The 24,451-nt window shown below is 37.1% G+C and overlaps 1 protein-coding gene across 1 annotated transcript in view; it reads left to right on the plus strand.

Annotated features, from left to right (window-relative positions):
- Positions 1-1,435: 1,435 nt before the first annotated feature.
- The window catches only part of GTPBP10 (GTP binding protein 10), a 31,125-nt gene continuing 8,109 nt past the window's right edge, over positions 1,436-24,451 (plus strand). Inside the window, exons 1-6 of the mRNA XM_047695562.1 lie at positions 1,436-1,574; positions 4,587-4,780; positions 13,634-13,725; positions 14,489-14,633; positions 20,064-20,137; positions 22,018-22,070. Of these exons, the coding sequence (XP_047551518.1) occupies positions 1,542-1,574; positions 4,587-4,780; positions 13,634-13,725; positions 14,489-14,633; positions 20,064-20,137; positions 22,018-22,070 (591 nt within the window). The 5' untranslated portion in view covers positions 1,436-1,541. The remainder of the gene's footprint in view (positions 1,575-4,586; positions 4,781-13,633; positions 13,726-14,488; positions 14,634-20,063; positions 20,138-22,017; positions 22,071-24,451) is intronic.

Consider the following 24,451-nt stretch of genomic DNA (forward strand, 5'->3'; position numbering starts at 1 on the left):
CAGAGATAGTGACATTTTATCCAATAATGACCTATGCATCAGATCTGGATAATACCTTGAGTCATTTCACCTCACCTTCATTTTAGCTGCACAATTTAAAGGCAAAAGTTTCCAGTTTCATGTTCTTTTACTAACTGATAACCAGAGCTGTAATAAATATCTCAGGCTCTGACTTTGTTTTGTTTAAGGAAAATATACTTTATCCTTTGTTTATAGTGCATAATGTCCCTCTGTATTTTAGGATGTTTTAGTATCATTTTCTCATTTATTTTCATTTGCTGTTATTTGCCCATGCATTATGGGATAGAAAACAATTTTGGCTTGTGTCCATTAATAAGAAAAAAATCAGAAAATAAATAGATTGGGTTAACACTATTCTGACAGAAGAGAAAGACCTTGTAAAGACAGTAATCTAAATGGCAGCAAATATTAACAAGATTAAACTAAGCATCTACATACTAAGCCTAACGTCCTAATTAATTGATGACAATCACAACTTTACTGACTGGTGGGGAAGAGTGAGGCTCAGTAGCAACAAAGCAATCAAGACAGGGATATTTTCACATTTTTTTTCATCTCCAAATAATGACTTTTATAAAAGAGGAGTAAAAATATGAAAAAGATTCTAGAGATGAATTCTGAGTGGTTAAGAAAGATTACTGTAAGGCTTGCATTGTGGTGAGGGGCCGCCTAACTTGGCTGTGGACTTTTTTTTTTTTTTTTCCATGAGGCGTTGGGGGAGTGGAGGTGGGTGGGGCGGACTTCAGGGCTACCACTTTCTCTGCTGGTCCTGCTTAGGCTGAGGAAAATTGGCTTTTTAATTCTCACAAAGCCGCCCTTTAAATGTGAGGTGAGGAAAGACTCTTGTCTACCCACCTCCAAGAAGCCAATGTCTCACAAACTGCTTTAAGACGAATTTCCTTCCTCACTAGACACAATGAAATTGTTACAGCCCTCAGGTCCTGACATTTGCGTCCCAAGTTTTAAATGCATTGGCTCCGGGCACTTAACAAGAGGTTACTCAACCCGTCAATGAACAAACAGCTTTTCGCGCTCTTTTTTCGCAACTGAATTTGCGACTTTTACGCGTTTGGTTTTATGGTCTGTTTGGTGGTTCTTTTGTTTTTTTCTACTCCGCTTCCCCGAGTGAAGACTGTGGTACCCTTGGTTTCCTCAGAGTAAAAATTCGTGCAGGGCAGTTCAATGTCCAGGGCCATCCCATACTAAATGTCAATTTCCTAGGTATCCATTCTGTACCTGAAAGCCCCGTGCCTGAGGACGCCTCAACATTTTCTCGGTGTTTTTCCGGGCTTTATGACTACTGAGAGGTTAGTTTTCCCCACCTACCAATAAGGGACGCCGCTCAGCGCCTGCGTCTGCGCCTGCGCCTGTCCGCGGGAGTTCTCCATAAGCGCATGCGCCATCCCTGCAGCCGCGTGCGTAGCCAAAATATGTTCCGCCGCCAGTGGTGACGTCAAAATTCCGCGCGTTAACTCGATGTTGTCACCTGCCTCGGGAATGAGTTCTGGGACTTCGCAGTGATGGTGCACTGCAGTTGCGTGTGGTTCAGAAAGGTCCGTGTCCGGTGTTTCTCATCCTGTTGCTCAGAGCATGGTGCCTGTAGCGCCACCTGAGAACTCTGGTTCCCCTTTCCTCCTTGCTTTCCTCCCCTTTTTCTTTCTGGGGGCTTCTTTCCTGCTTGGTTCTACTATAGTTGTTTCCTCTTAGCCCTTCCAGGAGTCAGGCTTGGCCCGTGAGGGATGTGAAGAGTATATCTACCTGGCACGGTTTAGGACGGTTGTTTGGAGGGATAAGGTTTGAGGTTCTTCAGGGGAATTGTGTGTACGCGGGATGGGGAGCTGGGGAAACCTGCCTGCCTTTTAGGCATGCAATATGGTGTGTATAGTTTGTAGGGTTGACGCTTTCTTTGGCTCAAATAGTCTATTTTCTTCTTTTAGGTAATAATATCCATAGCCTGTTCCTATATATGTTTTTCTCTAGTGTACTCTTTTTAAGAGCTTTCTAAAAACTATTCAGCAGGAAACGAAAGTAATGTAATTGGCTTGCCTTCTTGCAAGAAATTTAGGTCAGTTTTTATGCAGTGCTCATTTTAGACATCGTTTCTGTAAAAATTTACAGTTGCTTCAAAATTAAAGAAAAAAATCTTAAAGAGCCTCACTAGTAATGTTTTGAGACTTGCTGGCGTCATTAAAAATGACGACAGTCAGATACTCATTTTAAGTTTGGTTTCTAAACCCGTGAATATGATGAATCTAGAGTAGTAAGAAATGTTTTACACATTGAATGGGACTTTAAAAAACAGAAACTTTCTTTTTATTGGAGAGAGAGGCATGGTTAATAATATTCTGAATTAAATTATTCTTTCTTTTCTTTTTTCTTTTTTTTTTTTTTGAGTTTGGAAGTTTTTTGTTTTTTCAGTAAGCTCTATGCCCAATGTGGGGCTTGAACTCAAGACCCTGAGATCAGGAGTCACCTGCTGTACTGACTGAGCCAGCCAGGCAGCCCAAATTAAATCATACTTCATCCACTCCTCTATTTTCCAGAAAATAGGTAGCCAATAGAAAAGAAACGTGGGAAAGGTAGTATTGGGGTGTATGAGGTAACTAATTCTTCAACCAAAAAGAAACTGCTTCTTTGTGTGTTTGTGTGGCTCAGTTATGAAAGGCTGCTTGTGTAACCTTACTGTCCTAAACAGTCACTTCCACTAAATGTTGTTTGCAAGGGGAATCTGTTCACTTATATGTGACTCATTTCTGATCTGTTCTGGCAGAATCAAAGTATAAGTTCTTCATCTGCAAGAAAAATACTCTGGCTAGCCCTCAAGTTCATCTTTTATATATTCCTTCCACCCTGTTCCCTTAGAACATTCTATTTCATGAGTACATTTTGTACTCAAAACCTAAACTTTAAATCTTTGTTGTGCTCCCATCCATTGCAATCTGAGAACTAGACTGCATCAGAATCACCAAGGGAGCTTTTACTAAATGTGCTAGTGAGATCTATCCTTATCCTCTCCTCCAGAATATAGTGGAATGGTCAGTGGACTATACATATTTTGGAAAAAGATGTTTTTGGTACTTAACCTATGCTAAGTGACCAAAGACTGTCAATTAAAGAAATTACTCTGTAAGGAATTTTGATAGTTTGAGAGGTTAGGATCTTTGCCTGCAGAAGTTTAGTGAGGAAAACAAATACTAAATGCAGTATAAGATTTCAAAAGGCATAATAATAAAGATATGGTCTAATTGCTGAGAGAGTCCAGCAAAGTCAGTGGTAAGTGTTGACTAGAGGAATAAAGAAAGACATCAGAAAATTGACATTTGGGTGGGTTTATGGTAGAAAAGAACACATGACATTGGAGGAAAAATCTGAGCAGAGTGGCATGGAAATGTGATAGTAGATTATGTAGTACCGAGCAAAGAGAGGAAGGAGAGATGGAGATTGAACAAATGAAAATGAAATTGGAAGAATAAATTAAGAATTTTTACTACTGGGAATTTTAGACTTTATTTCATAAACAAAACCAAACATGAATGGTTTTTGAGTAAGGAGAAATATAATTAGAGATCAAATCCATTTTCAGAAAAATAGCTCAGGCAGCAGGACAAAGGCTGAGTTGAAGGAATGATTAGACATTGCAAGAGCATTTTAGAGCCAGTGTAATGGTCAAAATACTAAGGCAGTGGTATCAGAAAGGAGAAATAGGTAATAGAGCTTTGAGAAAAGAAGCAGGTATAGTCAGAGATTCCCCAGTATAGACTCAATGACTAGATAAATGGTGGTTCAATTATTGAGAGAATATTGGGGGAACAGAATTTACCTGGGGAAAAATTTGGTTTTGCCATGTTGCATATCTACAGTGACTATTACCCTTTCAACTAATGTCTAAGAAAAAGTTACATATTTGAGAGGCTTCAAATATAAATTAAATGCAGATCTTGCTCTTGGTTGCTTTCAACTATTAAGCTTACCTCATGATGGAGATAGCCAACAGACTAGATATATAGAATATCTCACCTAGGTGATAGTTTACTGGTACAGTCTGATATCACCCAGAGAAGAAAATCTAGATTGAAAAGTGGAACAGGGCTCCCACTTGGTTAAGCATCCGACTTTTAATGTCTGTTCAGCTCTTGATCTCAGGGTCGTGAGATCAAGCCCTGCATCGGGCTCCCTGCTGAGCATGGAGTCCGCTTGAGATTCTCTCTCTTCCTCTTCCTCCCCCAATCCCCCCTGCTTGTACATGCATGCACTCTCTAAAATTAAGTAAGTAAATCTTTTGAAAAAAGGGGGGACAGTGTCAGAAACCTTGAGACACAAAGTGGGACAACTGACAAGTGAAAAAAAGAGATTTTAAGAGAGTTCATCAAATGGGAGAGGGAGGTCAAACCAGAGGTGAACTAAGAAAAAAGACTATAGATTTGACAATCAGAAAGGCAGTATTGATTTTTTTAGGAGCTTTAGTGAGGGTTTAAAAAAAAAAAAAAAGGATTGGGAGTTCTAAGTTGGTAAGCATGTAAGCATGTTTGGTATACAAATGATCTCTTTCTCTCTCTTTTTTTAAGTATGGAAACTTCATTGATAACCTAAGACTCTTCACCAAAGGAGGAAGTGGTGGAATGGGTTACCCTCGTTTAGGGGGAGAAGGTGGAAAAGGTGGTGACGTCTGGGTTGTAGCCCATAACAGGATGACTTTAAAACAACTTAAAGACAAATATCCTCAGAAACGATTTGTGGCTGGAGAAGGAGCAAATAGTCGGTAAGTACTTACTGAATGACTTTGATTTTAGAAAATTAATCCCAGAGGAAAAAAAGATTAGAATATCAAAATTGAATTGGTAATTTGAAGTAAATTATATTCTATATTTGTAAATGAGCAGAAGTCTACAATAATTATCTCAATTCTAGTAAAGATAAAAAGGGTAGATACTAAGGAATGTTTCAGTTTTTAAACATTTTTATCCTTTTCTTCTCTTGGTGTCTGTTTATATTCTTTTGTACTTTGCTGTGAAAACAGAAAATGACCTCCACTATCTTCTTCTAAAATTAAATTTTTAGCAATCTTTAGGAAACCTTTTTCAAATCTCAACTGTTCTACCCACCCTGCCATCACCAATAGTTCTGCTGGGATCTTAAGATTTAGAGCCTGTTTCACTAAGTCCCTTGTGTATTTCCCTTTGGCTTGTTTTGGTCTTCTCCCTGTAACATCAAAACATTCTGTTTATTTTTTGTAAATTTTTGTTATTTTGTATGGAATATATGCTGCCCTCAAAATTTGAAAAGAACTTTTTAAAAACCATACTCAGTTTCCTGTATTTTGGAACTGGAGCTTGAACCAAGTCTTGAGAGGGAAATAGAACTTTGCCAGACAATCAAGACAGGAACAGGTGTGTTGGTAAGTGTATAATGAAAAAGGCAGTGCATTAGGAGGGAAAAAACTGGTGAAATAATACTTATTTCTAGCATAACTGTGGTACAAATGGGGTGGTTCATTTAAAATAAAGACATTATAGCCCAGATCATGAAGAGCCTGATACGCTGTGTTACAGGGTTTGAAGATTATCTTAGAGTGATGGGGAGCCATTGAAAGATTTTAAATAGGCAAGGGACATTAATAAATTAGTGTCTTAGAAAAATCACTCTGGGGATAATTGGTTAAAGAATGAATTGGAGGTGTTGATTGAGACTCAAGATAGGAGATCAATTTGGAGAATATTGCAATATTTCAGAAATGATGAAATACACAGTGCTTGGTCTATACCCATCATTCTAGTTTCATCTCCCTCTATATTCTGTGTTTTCTGCATTTCAGCCATGTTGGCTTTCCTTTAGTATCTTATACTGGTATTTGTCCTCTATCACTGGGGCTTTGTTTGTGTTACCTTTTCTGTTATGCTTTTTCCTCCCCTTCATCCAGTTGCCTCCTATGAACCCTTTAGATTTAAGCTCACGTCTTTTTCCTGATCTCCCTGATGAAGTCAGAATTCCCATATGAACTCCCATTGTAAGTTCTAATTCATAAGACTTGTCACAGTTATAATTTTCCATTTTCTCATGTATTTGATTAGTGTCTGCTCTCTTAACCAGACTACTGCTGAGGTCCATTAGGGCAGGGAACATAACAGTTTAGATCATCATTTCTTCTCAGATATCTAGTAGAGTGACTGGTACATAGTAGATATTCAGTTAACATTAGTTGAATGATGAATTAGATTGACAGAAGTGGATGGATTAGAACTATATTAAAGAAGCAAAATAAATAAGACTTGGTGATTGATGGAGTGTTGAAAGAGAATAATAAATCAAAGCCGACTTCCATGTTTTGACTTCAAGTGTGGGTAGATGATAGTATCATTCTTTGAAAAGGATTACAGTAGAAAGTGGCAACTGAGATGTAGGAAAAGGGAGTTTGAAGGATCTTTGGAAATGTCAGCAAACACTTGAAATACACGTCTGTGATTGGGGAATATGGTCAGGTCTACAGATAAATTTGTTGATCATAAGCATGGACTAGGGTGGGTGCATTACAGAAGAGAAGAGGATTGAGGATCAAATTCTGTTATTCACCAACATTTAAGGAAAAGTAACAGAAGGTGTGATCTAAAAATAGAGAGTTAGGAAAGACTTAGTGTCATGGAAGCTAAGGAAGAATTTAAAGGAGGAGGAGGTATCAGTCTTATTTATCTTGTGCAGTTCAGGTAAATTAAGTTGAATAAACTTACTGAATGCCAACATTTGAATGTATTATTTTATAATTTTATGAATTTTGCCACCATATGTCTGTATTTGGGTCCTACAAGAAGCAGGTACCAAAGTAAGATGTGATGAACAAGAGATTTATTGGGAAAACACCTATAAGGACAAATTGGAGAGGGACCTGAAGGATGTTGGGGAAGTTGTCTGACCACTGTGCAAATCTAAGCCTTACAAAGGAGAGAGAGAAGGGCAAAATTTTAATCCACTGTGCAGTTTTAAGAAAATTTAGGCAAAGCTGATGGTGACTCCTTAAGCGAAAGCTGCCCATCAGAGGAATTCTTGTCTCCTACAAAGGGGCTGCCTTAGTTACCCTGCCATACGTAATCATTGGTAGGAAGTAGACTGTGGGAAGCATCATCTCTTTAAGATTTCAGAGCACATCAGCTTGGGTCATGGGTCATTGATGTTCCCTGCAGTCAGGTGTAAGAGATGCATTTTTGTGGTCCGCTATGGCATGCAATGTTCAATGTTATTTTTAAAATCAATTGTTCAGTGTTAGTTTTTGTCAATAATCAGAAATCTACAAGAGCTTTGCAAGTTACCTTACATGACATTTTGTTTCTGGCTGTAGAACCAAAAGGGAGACTCTTGGATTGATGAAATTGAGCTATCATTTATTTTCATTTTGCAGTGGTAACAGAGATAGTGTCTATTTTGTTTAATTCAGTGCACACTTAATGAGGATCAAGTATAAACAAGATACCAAAACGATATCTTAGATGTAGTACACTCAAAGATGAACTCATACAATGGTATGGTATGGTATGGTATATCATGCTGTGATTTTGAAGTATTACTTTTTAAAATTTCAGTGCACAAGCTTTGTGTAAGTTAATTAAATTCATAAATGATTGATTTGAAAATAGATTGGTATTTTAACTTCTTGAAATATGTATTTGGAGTTTAATATTAATACAAGGGAATTTTTTTATATGCTGGTATCTACACATTGCCTCATTTTACCTCAAGAATGTGCTTTCCAATCAGTCTGTGTTCTTACCCCAAACAACCAAGCTTTGTCAATACAACCTCACCACTTGCACCTACCCCCACCTCTCCTCATTTTCTGTTTTTCAAACAAAGCTCACTTAATTCCCTATTGAGTGTAAATCTTAACTCCCTTCTCTTCTTTTCCTTTAAAGATTTGTTCATGTGCTTTAGTTTTTGGGATATGAAAAAGTTAATCATGGGAAAAAGAGCTCAACTACTAGACTTGATTTTAAGTACTCTGAACTAGTGTTTTTAGACTCTTTCAATTTTTTAAATAGGAACTTTTAAACCATTTTTGTACCATCCATACTGAGAAACATTTTACACTTTAACCAAACATGTATGTTACTCTAGTTTCTATTCTGTGGTATGGTGTACATTGTTGTTTTCCTTTATTTTGGGAGAATATGCATAATATGAAATTTACCATTTTAATGTGGATAGTCCTGTGGCATTGTACTACATTCATATTGTTGTACAGCAATCACCTATCTTGTTTTAAGTGCTGGTTTTGACTGTATTTTGAAAAACGTTGGGGTTGTAAAATCAAATTATTAGATTTCAAATAAAAAGCAGAATAGGGGGGCGCCTACGTGGCTCAGTGGGCTAGGCCTCTGCCTTTGGCTCAGGTCATGATCTCAGGTCCTGGGATCGAGCCCCGCATCAGGCTCTCTGCTCGGTAGAGAGCCTGCTTCCGCCTCTCTCTCTCTGCCTGCCTCTCTGCCTACTTGTGATCTTTGTCAAATAAATAAATAAAATCTTTAAAAAAAAAAAAAGAGCAGAATAGGAAACAGCACTATCACATAGTAGGGTTTCACAAGACCTTAAAGTCATATGTATATATGAATTTGTATGTGTATGTGTGTATGTATGTGTGTGTGTATATATATATATGACTGTATTATTTCTTACTGAGTTGCAATTGAAAAACTGAAAACTATTGCTTTGAAGAAGCCATGCCTTCAGCATGTAAATCCTTTAAAGTGTTCAAGATCTGTATAAAAGTCTGTTTCTTCAGCTATAAAATAGGGATAATAATAGTACCTATTTCTCTTTGGAAAAAATTAATAAAATTGATAAAACCCTAACCAGACTTAGGAAAAAGAAGAAAGGACCTAAATAAATAAAATCACGAATGAGGGAGGAAAAATAACAGCCAATATCACAGAAATACAAATAATTCTAAGAGAATATTATGAAAAACTATATGCCAACAAATTGGACAACCTGGAAGAGATGGATTAAATTCCTAGGACATATAAACTACGAGAACTGAAACAGGAAGAAACAGAAAACTTGAACAGCTTGATAACCAGCAGAGAAATTGAATCAGTAATGAAAAAACTCCCAACAAATGTCTTCCCAGGTAAGTTCTACCAAACATTTAAAGAAGAGTTAATACCTATTCTTCTCAAACTTTTCCCAAAAAATAGAAATGGAAAACTTTCAAATTCATTCTAGAAGGCCAGCATAATCCTAATACCAAAACAAAACACTGCACTAAAAAAGAACTATAAGCCAATATCCCTCATGAACATGGATGCAAATTCTCAATAAAATACTAGCAAATCAAATCCAACAGTACATTAAAAGAATCATTCACCATGACTAAGTAGGATTTATTCCTGGGCTACAAGGGTGACTCAATATTCACAAATCAATCAATGTCACATACCACATTAATAAAGGGAGGGATAAGTACCATATGATCCTTTCAAAAAATACAGAAAAAGCAATTTGACGAAGTACAACATCCACTTACGATAAAAATCTTCAACAAAGTAGGGATAGAGGGAACATCCCTCAACATCATAAAGGCCATATACAAAAAACCCACAGCCAATACTGTCCTTAATGGGAAAAATCTGAGAACTTTTCCTCTACAGTCAGGAACAAGACAGGGATGTTCACTCTCACCACTGTTGTTAATATATAGTACTGGAAGTCCTACCCACAGCAATCAGACAACAAAAAGAAATAAAAGGCATTCAAATTGGCAAGGAAGAAGTCAAATTTACTATTTACAGATGACCTGATACTCTATGTAGAAAAACTGTAAGACTCCACCAAAAAACTGCTAGAACTGATATATGGATTCAGTAAAGTTGTAGAATACAAAATCAATGTACAGAAATCTGTTGAATTTTTATATACCAACAGTGAAACAGCAGAAAGAGGAATCAAGGAATCAGTCCCATTTACAGTTGCACCAAAAACCATGAGATATCTATGAATAAACCTAACCAAAGAGGTAAAAGATCTGTGTTCTGAAAACTATAAATATCGATGAGAGAAGTTGAAGATGACACAAAGAAATGGAAAAACATTCCAAACTTACGGATTGGAAGAACAAATAATGTTAAAATGGCTGTATTACCCAAAGCAGTCTATACATTTAGTGCAGTCCCTATCAACATACTGACAGTATTTTTCACGGAGCTAGAATAAATAATCCTAAAATTTTTTGGAACCACAAAAGACCCAAAATAGCCAAAGTATTCTTGAAAAAAGAAAAGCAAAGCTGGAGGCATCACAATTCTGGACTTCAGGTTATATTACAAAGCTTTAGTGATCAAGTGATCAGTATGGTGCTCACCCAAAAACAGACACGTAGATCAGTAGAACAGAAGAGAAAACCCAGAAATGAACCCACAACTATAGGTCAGTTCATCTTGGAAAAAGCAGGAAAGAGTATCCAATGGAAAAAAGACAGTTTCTTCAACAAATGTTGTAAGGAAAACTGTACAGCAACATTCAAAAGAATGATACTGCACCACTTTCTTACGCCGTACACAAGAAATTCAAAATGGATTAAAGATCTAAATGTGAGGCAGGAAACCATTAAATTCCTAGAGAAGAATATAGGCAGTAACCTCTTTGACATTGGCCATAGCAACTTACTAGATTGTCTCTAGAGGCAAGGGAAACAAAAGCATAAGTAAATAAACTTTGGGGACTTCATAAAATAAAAGCACAGTGAAGCACACAATCTAGAAAACAAGAAGTCAACTTATGGAGTGAGAAGATACTTGCAAATGACATATCTGATAAAGGGTTAGTATCCAGAATATGTAAAGGATAATAAAACTCAACACCCCAAAAACAGTTAAAAAATGGGCAGAAGACATGTCTTTTCCAAAGAAAACATACAGATGATTAACAGACACATGAAAAGATGCTCAATGTCACTCATCATCAGGGAAATACAAATAACAACTGCAATGAGATATCACCTTACATTAGTCAGAATGGTTAAAGTTAACAACATGGTGCTGGCGAGGATTCAGAGAAAGGGGAACCCTCTTACACTGTTGGTGAGAATGCAAACTGATGCAGCCACTCTGGAAAACAATACGGAGGTTCCTCAAAAAATTAAAAATAGAAGTACCCTATGATCCAGTGATCACACTACTGGGTATTTACCCCCAAAATACAAAATACAAAATCTAATTCAAAGGGATACCTGGACCGTAATGTTTATAGCAGCATTATCAACAATATCCAGATTAACAGGAAGATCCCAAATGTCCATTACCTGTTGAATGGATAAAGTAGATATGGTATAGATATACAATGGAATATTATTCAGTCATTAAAAAAATGAGATCTTTCGGGGCGCCTGGGTGGCTCAGTGGGTTAAGCCGCTGCCTTGGGCTCAGGTCATGATCCCAGGTCCTGGGTTCAAGCCCCACATCGGGCTTTCTGCTCAGCAGGGAGCCTGCTTCCTCCTCTCTCTCTGCCTGCCTCTCTGCCTACTTGTGATTTCTCTCTGTCAAATAAATAAATAAAATCTTAAAAAAAAAAAATGAGATCTTGCCATTTGCAAGATGTGGGTGGAACTAACAAGTATTATGGTAAGTGAAATAACTCAGAGACAAATACCATATGATTTTACTCATATGTGGAATTTAAGAAATAAAACAAATGAGCATAGGGGAAAAGAGAGAAATAGGCAAACCAAGAAATATATATATTTTTTAAGATTTTATTTATTTGACAGAGATCACAAGTAGGCAGAGAGGCAGGCAGAGAGAGAGGAAGGGAAGCAGGCTCCCCACCGAGCAAAGAGCCCGATGCGGGGCTAGATCCCAGGACCTTGAGATCACTACCTGAGCCGAAGGCAGAGGCCTTAACCCACTGAGCCACCCAGGCACCCCCCAAGAAATAGATTCTTAACTGTAGAGAGCAACTGATGGTTTCTAGAAGGGACATGGGTTGGGAGGGATGGGTGAAATAGGAGGTAGGGATTAAGGAGTGCGTTTGTGATGAGCACTGGGCGTTGTATGTAGATGTTGAATCCGTATGTATAATTGGCTGAATAAGTGGTACATATTATGTGATAGCCTTAACGTGGTTGTTATCATTATGTAATTGTATAATGTTTTTGTTGGTGTATTTTTCTTCATTTTATCTCTACATAAAGGTTATTCTAGCTCAAAAATTATCAGATAAAGTTAAAATATCAGATAAAATTAAAAATATCAGATAAAATTTAAAAATCTGAGGGGCACCTGGGTGGCTCAGTGGGTTAAGCCTCTGCCTTCGGCTCAGGTCATGGTCTCAGGGTCATGGGATCGAGCCCTGCATCGAGCCCTGCGTCGGGCTGTCTGCTCAGCATAGAGCCTACTTCCCCCTCTCTCTCTGCCTGCCTCTCTGCCTACTTGTGCTCTCTCTCACTGTCAAATAAATAAATAAAATCTTTTTAAAAATTTAAAAATTTGAAAAAAAATCAATCACCTATAATTCTTCCACGCATAGATAACTACTATTAACCTTTTCTTGACTGTTTTAAGTCCTTTTTTTTTTAGACGTTTATGCAAAATGACTTGTGGCAGTTACCTTGTGATTATGTGGATGTATATAAAATTTGGGGGTACAAATATGAGAGCACAACATTTTCCAACCTTTTCTTTTCTCTTAACATTTTTTTCCATGCCAGAGAATTATTCAGAATGGCTGCATACTAATATACTATTGGAAATAACAACTTTTTTGGCATTCATTCATTTAGGTAATTATAGGTTTTTTCATTGTTATAGTAGTCACAATGTAAATATATCCTAGTGTATATAGTGTTTTACATGATTATTCAGTTATTTTTTTAGGATAAATTTCCAGAAGTAGAATTGCTTTTTAAAAGTTTGTACCAGGGGCACCTGGGTGGCTCAGTGGGTTAAAGCCCCTGCCTTCGGCTCAGGTCATGATCTCAGGATCCTGAGATCAAGCCCCACATCAGGCTCTCTGTTCAGCAGGGAGCCTGCTTCCTCCTCTCTCTCTGCCTGCCTCTCTGCCTACTTGTGATCTCTGTCTATCAAATAAATAAATAAAATCTTTAAAAAAAAAAAGTTTGTACCAGTTCTATCATGAGTAGTGTGAAAGGAGCTAGATCAGTCACTCATAATTAAAGTATTCTTATTTGAGGTCCGTTTGTTAAAATGTTTGTTATTCAGTGGATTTCCTATTTTTTCCCACAGTCTCTTTCGTTTATATACATCTACATAATTCTATCTTTTCTAGCTTATTTGTGTTATAGCAATGATCTCTCCATTTTAGTCATATAATATTTTAGTTCATAATGAGCTAAAATGACTTGGTTAGCTTGGTAACTTAAATCATTACCTATTATTATTATTATTATTATTATTATTATTACTTGTTATCTGTTTTATTTTTATTGTTTTTATATGATAGTCTAAAATGCAAATAAATAGCAATAATTTTCTCTTCATCTGATATTTGGCCATTTAACATCTGTATCAACAAGAAAAGTTGGTTTCTAGTTTTTGTAAGCCATTATATTTGTTGAGTATAGTCCATTTAATATAGTGGGTTTTCCTTATTTTAATTTACCTTTATTTTTTTGTAGAGTTAATGCACTGAAAGGGCCCAAAGGGAAAGACTGTGAAATTCCTGTACCTGTGGGTATTTCAGTAACTGATGAAAATGGTAAAATTATAGGTAAGTGTATTATAGATTCTAAGGTTGTGAAAATGTACATATTTTTTAAAGCTGTTTGGGAACTATGGGGAATAGCTCCTCTTTAAATTTTTTAAAAAATTGGGCACCTGGATGGCTCAGTGGGTTAAGCCTCTGCTTTCAGCTTGGGTCTTGATCTCAGGGTCCTGGCATCGAGCCCCACATTGGGCTCTCTGCTCAGCGGGGAGCCTGCTTCCCCCTCCCCCACTCTCCCTGCCTCTCTGCCTGTTGTGATCTCGCTGTCTGTGTTAAATAAATAAAATCTTAAAATAATTTTGTTAAAAACTACTTCAATCGCTAATTTTAACAGATTTGAAAACTTTACATAAAAGTTCAAGGGAAAAAGAGTTTCTCAAGGGGCGCCTGAGTGGCTCATTTGGTTGTAGAGTCAACTTGATTTTAGCTCAGGTCATGATCCTCGGGGTCCTGGGATCATGACCCGAGCCTGCGTCAGGCTCCTTACTCACCGGGGAGTCTACTTGAGATTCTCCCTCTCTCTCTGCCCTTCACCCTCCTGGTACACATGTGCTCACTCAGGGTCTCTCTGTCTCTCTCAAATAGTAAATAATTCTTTTTTTAAGAGTTGTTCAAAATTAACTGTTAGAGTTAAGATTATTGTAAAGATACAGCTTTTTAGATTTATAAGTTGGAATTTTTTGGCATCTGTTTCTGAATGCAAAATGTCATTAATGATTAGCTCCAAGTAGTAATCTTTGTTCTAAGTATCTTTCTTTGTCTTTTTAAGGAGAGCTCAATAAAGAGAAAGACAGAATTTTGGTAGCTGAAGGAGGCCTTGGTGGTAAATTACTCACTAATTTCTTACCACTGAAAGGCCAGAAACGAGTCATTCACCTTGATCTAAAACTTATAGCTGATGTAGGCCTAGTGGGGTAAGTATCATTTGTATTTTTATTTTCATAATTTGAGAAATAGTTCATGAGTAGGAGATAAATATGAATGGTAATTAGGGACCAGTGTTATTTATGGAATTTGTGTGTTGTTTGTATACTTTGAGGATGCTGCTAAATACAGTTATTTTAACATTGCAAACATGGAGTTTCACAATTAATATTTATTTATAAAAAGAGAGGAAGATCACAGCAATTGAGTAGGCTAGTGGGAATGGTAGAGAATGAATCAAGAAAGGAAATCAATCAAATGCAGTAGTATAGGAAGGTGAAAGAAGATTACCAGATACTAAGGAATAAAATTAAAATTCCAGACCACATTTTATGAAGTGTATAGGAGGAAAGAAAAAGAGAAAAAAATGCTTGAGATACTCCGACAAGTCTTTATAGAGGTATTGCTCTGTTGATCAGGTGGCTGATGGCCCATACAGACAGTCTCAGCCATCAGACTTAGATATTACTGAGCACCAAGTTGGATCTCACTATGACTGTTTCCCTGTCCTTCAGGCTCTACTTACGATCTGTCCATTCTCAGTACTGCAGACCCCACAATGTTGTCCTCTTTCACAGGCTTCCTTTGTTTCATCATACAGTGCTGTTTGGCTGTAGAGTTTGCAGTGCTGGCACCTGACTGAGGGGGATAGATAGCAAGCTAGAAAGTAGGTAAAGGAAGGGAAGACTTCAACTTTGTATTTCTTCTCTCCCTGTCTGCCTGGCCCCCCTTCAATATTACGCAGAAGTCCCATGAAAAACTTAAGAAAGAGATAGCGAACACTGCCTATTGCTGGCTCTACTTCAGACTTCCAGTTCCATTCCGTGCCTTACATAGCTTCTTCTAACTCTCTTTATCTACCACTCCAGCCATCTCACTGCTTCTTTACCAGAGTAACAAGTCTGAATCCCTCACTTCTTGCCATGCCTGTCTAGCTACTAGGTCTTAACAGCAGTGGCTTAGAATTCATGAAGGCCCCATTCTTGCTGACATTATAGCAGGGAAGGATGTGATCCTGGTGTTCAGGCTTGCCATTTGCATTTAGTCTTTTCCATAAAACATAGTTATCAGGCATAGTTTCTTTAATAACATTCATTTTTCACAATGTTGTAGGCTTAGTAAGGTTTTGTGAACAATACTGAGAATCTAGCCATTTGCAGTCTCATTCATTACAAAAATGTGTTTCAAGTTCTGCGGAGACCTCTGCAGACTAAGAGCCTCACAAGGCTAAGTGGTAAAGGTGGGGTGAGGATGGGGGACTCAGGTGAGAGACTGTTTGGTTTAGAATCTCATATCCACTGGAGATCACCTGGAAGGTCTTGGGTAAGTTTTAGAATGTCTCTAAGCTTTTGTTTTCTCTCTCTTTTTTTTTTTTTTTTTTTTTAGATTTTATTTATTTATTTGACAGAGAGAGATCACAAGCAGGCAGAGAGGCAGGCAGAGAGAGAGGAGGAAGCAGGCTCCCTGTTGAGCAGAGAGCCCGATGCGGGGCTCGATCCCAGGACCCCGAGATCATGACCTGAGCCGAAGGCAGCGGCTTAACCCACTGAGCCACCCAGGCTCCCCTTGTTTTCTCTTTTTAATAGTAGCTAGATACGTTGCTAAAATGTGAATAAGATAACACATTTACAGCACAACACATCCGTTAGATTTATGAATGGGTAATGAATGATAGCTGCTAACATCATCATTATTACATTGCCAACTTATTGGAGAGTATATATAGTGAAATACTAAGCTTTTTAGAAGTGGATTTGATTCCTCAGAGCCTTCAGAAGGAATCAATCTGCCTCCATCTTTATTTCAAAGTACTATTTTCTAGAACCATGAGAGAATGAATTTCTTTGTTTTAAGCCACCCAATTTGTGGTACTTTGTTACAGCCACCTTGAAAACTAATGTATTCCTTATTCTTCTCTCCTCTTAATATAGAATGTGTAACAGAAAAAAAAAAAAAAAAAGAAGTGGATTTGATAATACAGTCAATAATTGAAACATCCAGTTTCTCTTTTTTTTAAAGCATCAAGTTTCTTAAGTACAATGCTTAATGTATATATTTTAATACTTTTAAATTAGCCAACTGTTCTTAAAAAGTTACTACTGTGAGTACCAGCATAAACAGATAACCTGTTTTCTGGTTTCAGGAATGAACTGAACCTTAGAACTAAGGTGCTTATCACTAACGTATTTGTACTGCTGTTGTCAAATCTGATCTTTGCATAGGTTGGATTTCAGCCTCTAAAATTTTTATTAAGTACTTTTCAGGAAAAATTTCAATTATCATTTCTTCAACCATTAGCATCCTTTTTCTTCACATGATTTCAGTTTCCTTGGAAATAGTCACTGGCACTTTTCTGCATTTAATAGGATAATGGAAAATAGGATAATGGAAAGAAATAAGCAAGTCTAGTTAGGGATAATCATGAATAAAAATTACTGCAATTTGCATTTCAGAAAGTTAAAAGGGCCTGGATATAATGAGGTGTAAGATAATACTGTATTTAAAAAGAAAAAAGACAATACATATTTCCATAGAAAAATGAGTCATTGGGGCGCCTGGGTGGCTCAGTGGATTAAAGCCTCTGCCTTTGGCTCAAGTCATGATCCCAGGGTCCTGGGATCGAGCCCCACATCGGGCTCTCTGCTCGGCAGGGAGCCTGCTTCCTCCTCTCTCTCTGCCTGCCTCTCTGCCTACTTGTGATCTCTCTCTGTCAAATAAATAAATTTAAAAAAAAAGAAAGAGTCATTAAAAAAACTCACTAATTTTATTTTAAATTCATTATAAGAAGATATATTTAATGAGATATTTTAAATAGGTTTATTTTGAATGTTAAAAGAGCTCTACTAAGAGGTTATAAATTTTTATAGAATTTCAGATTAATAGTTCCAAAATATTATACCAAGTGAAAGTTTGGTGTGTTTTGTAAGAAGAGCTTTCTCCAGTTTGAATGAAAGCTGTGAAGACAGGGATCACTGAAGACAGTTCTCATTGATTGCTGTATTTCTGATGCTAGTATATTGCCTGGTTAAGTTAATGATTAACAAATATTATTTGGATAAATTTAATGAAAATATCTGAATGGAATTGAGGAAATCATCTCTTAAGTGACTCTCATTCCTTGTACTTTCATATATGATGGGCCTTTCCTAAGGCAAATTTAGCAATAAAATCACAGCCTTTAAAACAATAAAATCAAAGCCTTTAAACAATATATATTTTAATTATAATTCAGTTTTTTCTCATCAAGAAATATATCTCAAGAAAGAAATTGAAGGTATATGTAAAAGTTCAAGGAAAGGGGTATGTGGGGCGGCTGGGTGGCTCAGTGGGTTAAGCCTCTGCCTTCGGCTTAGGTCATGATCTCAGGGTCCTGGGATTGAGCCCTGCATCGCATCAGGCTCTCTGCTCAGCAGGGAGCCAGCTTCCCTCTCTCTCTCTGCCTGCTTCTCCACCTACTTGTAGTCTCTGTCAAATAAATAAATAAAATCTTAAAAAAAAAAAAAAAAAAAAACGGAAAAGTGCATGTGGGTGGCTCAGTCGGTTAAACCTCTGGCTTTGGCTCAGGTTACAATCTCAGGGTCCTGTCACTGAGCCCTGGATCAGGCTCCCTGCTCAATAAGGAGTTTGCTTCTCCCTCTCCCTTTGCCCCTGCCACCTTGCTTGGGCTCAGGCGCACTCTCTCTCTTTCTCTCAAGTAAAATCTTTAAAATAAAAGTTCAGGGATAATAACTGTGGTGTTTAAAGTTTTTAAAAGTTAGACAAATAGGGGTGCCTGGGTGGCTCAGTGGATTAAGCCTCTGCCTTCAGCCCAGGTCATGATCTCTAGAGTCCTGAGATCGAGCCCCGCATTGGGCTCTCTGCTCAGTGGGGAGCCTGCTTCCCCCTCCCCGCCTGCCTCTCTGCCTACTTGTGATCTTTGTCTGTCAAATAAATAAATAAAAATTTAAAAAAAAGTTAGACAAATAATAAATGCTAAAAGAAAATTTTCTTAAAGAAAAAGTATCTATTAATTCCACCACTTAGGAGTGACTGTTAATGTAGGTATATGTCCTTCTAGCTGCATACATTTTTTTGCAATGTTATTTTTAATAGTTAAAAATTGGAGATAACCTAAATTTCCAATAGGAAATTAAGTAAATTACAGTGTGCCCTTGAAAAGTGTTCACCTTATATTACTCAGTTTAAAAAGCAGGCCAACCAATTATGAAGTAATCTTTCAGAAAAAAAAACAAAACTAAACCTGATCAAGGCTTTATCTCAGACTAACAATTTATAGAAAAACTGGGGCAAAGGAGCATGCTAAAGGACATCATGGGGGTGTCAGCAAAAAAAAAAAAAAAAATCTCCAGACTATGGGAAAGAAATGCTATAGGACAAATGACCCAGTTTCCTTAAAAATAAAATTATAGCAGCACCTGGGTGGCTCAGTCAGTTAAGTGCCCAACTTGATTTCCAGTAAGGTCATGGTGTCTGGGTCCTGGGATCAAGCCCCCTGTGGGGCTCCACACTCAGCGGGGAGTCTGCTTGAGGATTCTCTCTCTCCCCAAACCCCTCCCCCTGCTTGCACTTGTAGCGCACACACCGGCTCTCTCTTTCTTCCTCAAATAAACTTTAAAAAAAAATTGAATTAAATTACAAAGAGAAAATAAAATAGGGGAGATCTTTACCAAAAGAAATTTTAAGGGATACATTAACCAGTTGTAATACACAGACCTTAGGTGAGTCCCTGTACAAACCAACTTTAAAAGAAGTATTGGGAATGTGTAATTTGTTGAAGGTAGGTGATTGTTAAATGAGATTCATTACTTCTCTCTACTTTTGTATATATTTCGAAATACAGTATAAAACATATTAAAGAAAATTTATAAAGCTATGTAAGCAATATTTTGTCATTGTTTGGCTAGAATTAGTGGATTGTTGGTATTTTCATTAGTTTCTTTTTGTTTTTCTATGATTTGCAGGCTTTTTTAAGATAATTGAATTATACTCCCAATACTAAAACATCTCTAGTGTCAAGCATAAATTTATCTTTATTTTTTTCATATGTATATTTCATTCAAGTTTTTCAGGATTATTATTTTTAAAAAATAATTTATTTATGTATTTGACAGGGAAAGACACAGTGAGAGAGGGAACACAAGAGGGGGAGCAGGAGAGTGAGAAGCAGGCCTCCCACCAAGCAGGGAGCCCGATGCAGGGCTAGATCTCAGGACTCCGGGATCATGACCCAAGCCCAAGGCAGACACTTAATGACTGAGCCACCCAGGCAGCACCTTTCGGGATTATTTTTATAGTCTGTTTTTATTCCCAGAGATATTCAAGAAATGTACTTCCTGAAATGTTAGAAATTCAGAGATAATCAAGTATTGTTAACAATACTAATATTTGTTTTAATTCATTACATTATTTTTTCATTTCAGATTCCCAAATGCTGGAAAATCCTCTTTGCTAAGTCAGGTTTCTCATGCAAAACCTGCAATTGCAGATTATGCTTGTAAGTATCATTTGTTGTGTATTTTAATGTGTGGAGGTAAATTTTTAAAGACTCATCTTTCGGGGCGCCTGGGTGGCTCAGTGGGTTAAGCCGCTGCCTTCAGCTCAGGTCATGATCTCAGGTCATGATCTGGGATCGAGTCCCACATCGGGCTCTCTGCTCAGCAAGAAGCCTGCTTCCCTCTCTCTCTCTCTCTGCCTGCCTCTCCGTCTACTTGTGATCTCTCTCTGTCAAATAAATAAATAAAATCTTAAAAAAAAAAAAAAAGACTCATCTTTCTTTGAATATGAATAAAGTGACAACTCTGAGGTAGCCTTAGTTTGAAAACTTGGCCACCAGTGTACATGCATTTCCCATTAATCCTTGAAATCTCTTTAGCCCTCCACAAAGTTCCTAGTACTTGTTAGATACTTGGTTCTTTGCATTTATTTCTCCTTTGCATAATCACTTATTTGATTTAGTTGTGATTTTCTGAGCACCTACCCTTTATCAAGCACTGTTCTTTCTATTCATTTAGCAAGTATTTATTTCTGTGAACTCTAGTGGGTTCTGTAGAAACAAAGACGGGTAGGCAGAAACAGATACTGTTCTGACTCTTACTGAGCTTATAGACTAGTAGGGGAGGGCATATATTATCATAACTGACTATAAGAGAATATATTATGTTCTGTGAAAGAGTGTAGGTAGCTGCTTTAAACTTTGGGAAGGTGTGATGTTAGGGCTGAGGTATGAAGAATACTTGCATTAATCAGTGACAGATGGTGGATGTGAAGGGTGCTTCCATCAGAGGAAGTAGCATTGTACACAAAGGCTCTCTGGTGGCAGGGAGATCTGTGTGTCTAGAGAACATGTAATAAGGGAAAGAGGGAATTGATGAGGCAGGAGATGTAAGTAGAAACTGTATCATATATACCAGGTAGGCTTTGCTCTTTATATCTAAAGAGCAGCTCATAGCCTTAATCAAAGGATGAAATGATTAGATTGCTTTTCAAAAAGATCTCTCCACATGTGATGTAGAAAATGGATTGGTGTGGGACCTAAATGGGTCTGGGAAGAATAGTTAGGTTATTGAAGTAGCTAGATGAAATATAATGGATGCGTAGACCACGTAATGAATAAATGTGATAGAATCTCTGTCATCATTAAACAAAAAGATACAGAAACATCCATTGACCTGGAAAATACAATTAAGCCATTCTAAAATTAAACTCTGAGGAAGTAGAGTTAATTTGGGTCTAATTGCTATAAATTATGTGACCAATATTTATTGTTAAAGTATAGGAGCTCTTGAGAAGGAAAGAGGAAGAAAAGTTCAGAGTCATAGGAAGGAGGCTAGTGCAGAATTGATAAGGCTTGAGGATAAGTGAATGAGAAAGGACTAAACAGCTTTCACCCACAGACCCAGTGATAGAAACCTGAATTCTGTTCTACCCAGCAGCAACTTTATCACACTCCTTAAATTACAGCCCGGGGTGCCTGGGTGGCTCAGTGGGTTAAGCCTCTGCCTTTGGCTCAGGTCATGATCTCAGGGTCCTGGGATCGAGCCCCACATCGGACTCTCTGCTCAGCAGGGAGCCTGCTTCCCCCTTTCTCTCTGCCTGCCTCTCTACCTACTTGTGATCTCTCTCTCTCTCTTTCTGTCAAATAAATAAATAAAATCTTAAAAAAAAAAAAAAGTACAGCCAAAGAACTTTGAAGCCCACTGATTAGATTAGCTCTATGCCTATGCAGATTATAATTGTATTTTCCATTCCAACAAATGAGAATATAATCTAAATTAAATTGTTTACCAAAAAAAGTATTATTTATTTTATACATAATGGTAAGACAGTTTTGAGAGTACCAGCCTTATTCTAGCCTAGATTTATTTTTTCTTTTAGTTACAACATTAAAGCCTCAACTTGGAAAGATTATGTATGATGATTTCAAACAGGTGAGTATTTTTAAAGACATTTGGCTAGAAGTGCTTTTGATGCTTGGACTGTGTAATATTTGATTGTTTCTGTGGTGTTAGGGGGGAAAAGTAGCAGAATTTGTTTTTGGTAAATGAGACCATTATCGAATGAATTCTGAGCACAATCATAGCAGAATACTGTATGAAAAAACAACTTTTTGTCCTTCCAAAGTTTAGGTCCAGTTTATTGTTATAGCATAGAATCTTCTTTATCTCTTTGATCTCTGTTCTCATTGCAAGTCTCTATTTTATTGCTATATTTGATTATGGATTTTTGTTTCCTAAAAATATTTTCTAAAGTTCATGGAATTTATTTTATTCCAACTTTCTCTTTCTAAAACAAATTTTTTTTTAATTACAAGGGATTCTGGTCTAGCTATTAAAACTTATTTTTCCTTAATAAGAAATAACTATAGATCTTTTGAATAATTAGAGTAAAAACAAACAACAAAGGAAAGTAACAAAATTTTTAAAATATATAATGTATGACAAGCATTTATGCTCCTTGGCATTTACGCAAATGCAACATACACACAAAAACCTGCACCTGGATGTTTGTAACAACCTTGTTCAGAAGTGCCAAAACTTGGAAGCTACCAAGATGTCCTTCAGTAGGTGAATAGATAAATAAACTGTGGTAATAAGGGAATATGATCTAACACTAAAAAGAATTGAGCTGTGAAGGCATGAAAAGACATGGAAGAACTTAAATGCATATTCCTAAGGGAAGAGGCCAGTCTGAAAAGGCTACATACAGTATGGTTCTAAGTATGTCACAGTCTAGAAAAAGGCAAAACTGTGGACATGACAAAAAGATTAGTGGTTTCCAAGGATTAAGGGGAAAGAAAGGATAACCAGTAGAGCACAGAGGATTTTTAGGGCAGTGAAACCTTCTGTATGATACCATAATGGTGGGTACATGACGATATACATTTGTTAAAGCCAGTAGAATGTACAACACCAAGAGTGAACCCTAATGTAAAGTATGGACTTAAGGTGATGATATATCAATGACACATAAAAGATTTATATTCAATTATTTAAGTTATTTAACAGTAAAAAATTTTTTAAAACTTCATTATATAGAATAAGTAAAATTGTAAATAATTTGAATATGGAGAACAATATTTAGAAGAAAAGAGAACATTGTAAATTTTAAGGGAAACTTAATTCTCAGTTGCAAAATTCTCAGATGGAGAACCTGCAAACAAAATTTCAGGACATGAAAAAAATGTTTTCAGGACATGAAGCCTTTGTTGTATTTTGTCTATGTGACTGCTTTGTCACATAGCTACAGTTTCCTTTAAAATTGTGAAATCCAGGGCGCCTGGGTGGCTCAGTGGGTTAAAGCCTCTGCCTTCGGCTCAGGTCATGGTTCCAGGGTCCTGGTATCGAGCCCCGCATCGAGCTCTCTGCTCAGCAGGGAGCCTGCTTCCTCCTCTCTCTCTCTCCCTGCCTCTCTGCCTACTTGTAACCTCTGTCTGTCAAATAAATAAATAAATCTTTTAAAAAATAAAATAAATAAAATTGTGAAATCCTATCCACAGGGGCAGTGTATGAAGAGCAGTGCTTCTCAGCCCTTACTGCACATCCAGTTAGAATTTACTGGGTGGCTTCAGAACAACAATGATAAATGAAGCCTATGCGCCAGAGATTTGAAACCAAATTCCTTGGGGTAGGGCCTGGGGATCTCTACTTTATAAAAGATCCCTGGGTGTTTATAATGTGCAGTGAGGTTTGAAAACCGCAAATATAGGCTAATAGTTAATCGCTTACCATTTCAAAAAGGAGTTATAAGAACCTTTTCTCCTGGGGCACCTGGGTGGCTCAGTCGGTTAAGCAGCTGCCTTCAGCTCGGGTCATGATCTCAGGGTCCTGGAATCGAGCCCCATATTGGGCTCTCCGCTGAGCACGGAGCCTGCTTCCCTCTTTCCCTCTGCCTGCCTCTCTGTCTACTTGTGATCTCTATCTCTCTGTTGAATAAATAATAAAAATCTTTAAAAATATATATATTTTTAAAAATTTTAAAAAAAGAACCTTTTCCCCTTTACTTTTCAAAAATGGTCAGTAATCCTCCTGGTAGAACATAAACAGAAAAGGAACAGTGGTGCCACATAATCAATTACATATGGAATTTAAAACTCAAAACTACAGAGCTATAAGTCTATGTCTGCTGAATTACTATCCCTCTATACTTTTAAGAACTCAGAAAGTTGAAATTCTGTGACGGGTTCATGTTGAACAATATAATCGATGGAATTCTAAAGAGAACTTATGTGATTAATAAATGTTAAACTAATCCCTAGAATTCTTAGATTGCTAGATTAGTAAGTAAAAATGGGACTCTAATTTCTGATAAC

Source organism: Lutra lutra, chromosome 11 (genome assembly GCF_902655055.1).
Source record: "Lutra lutra chromosome 11, mLutLut1.2, whole genome shotgun sequence".
Taxonomy (NCBI): Eukaryota; Metazoa; Chordata; class Mammalia; order Carnivora; family Mustelidae; genus Lutra; species Lutra lutra.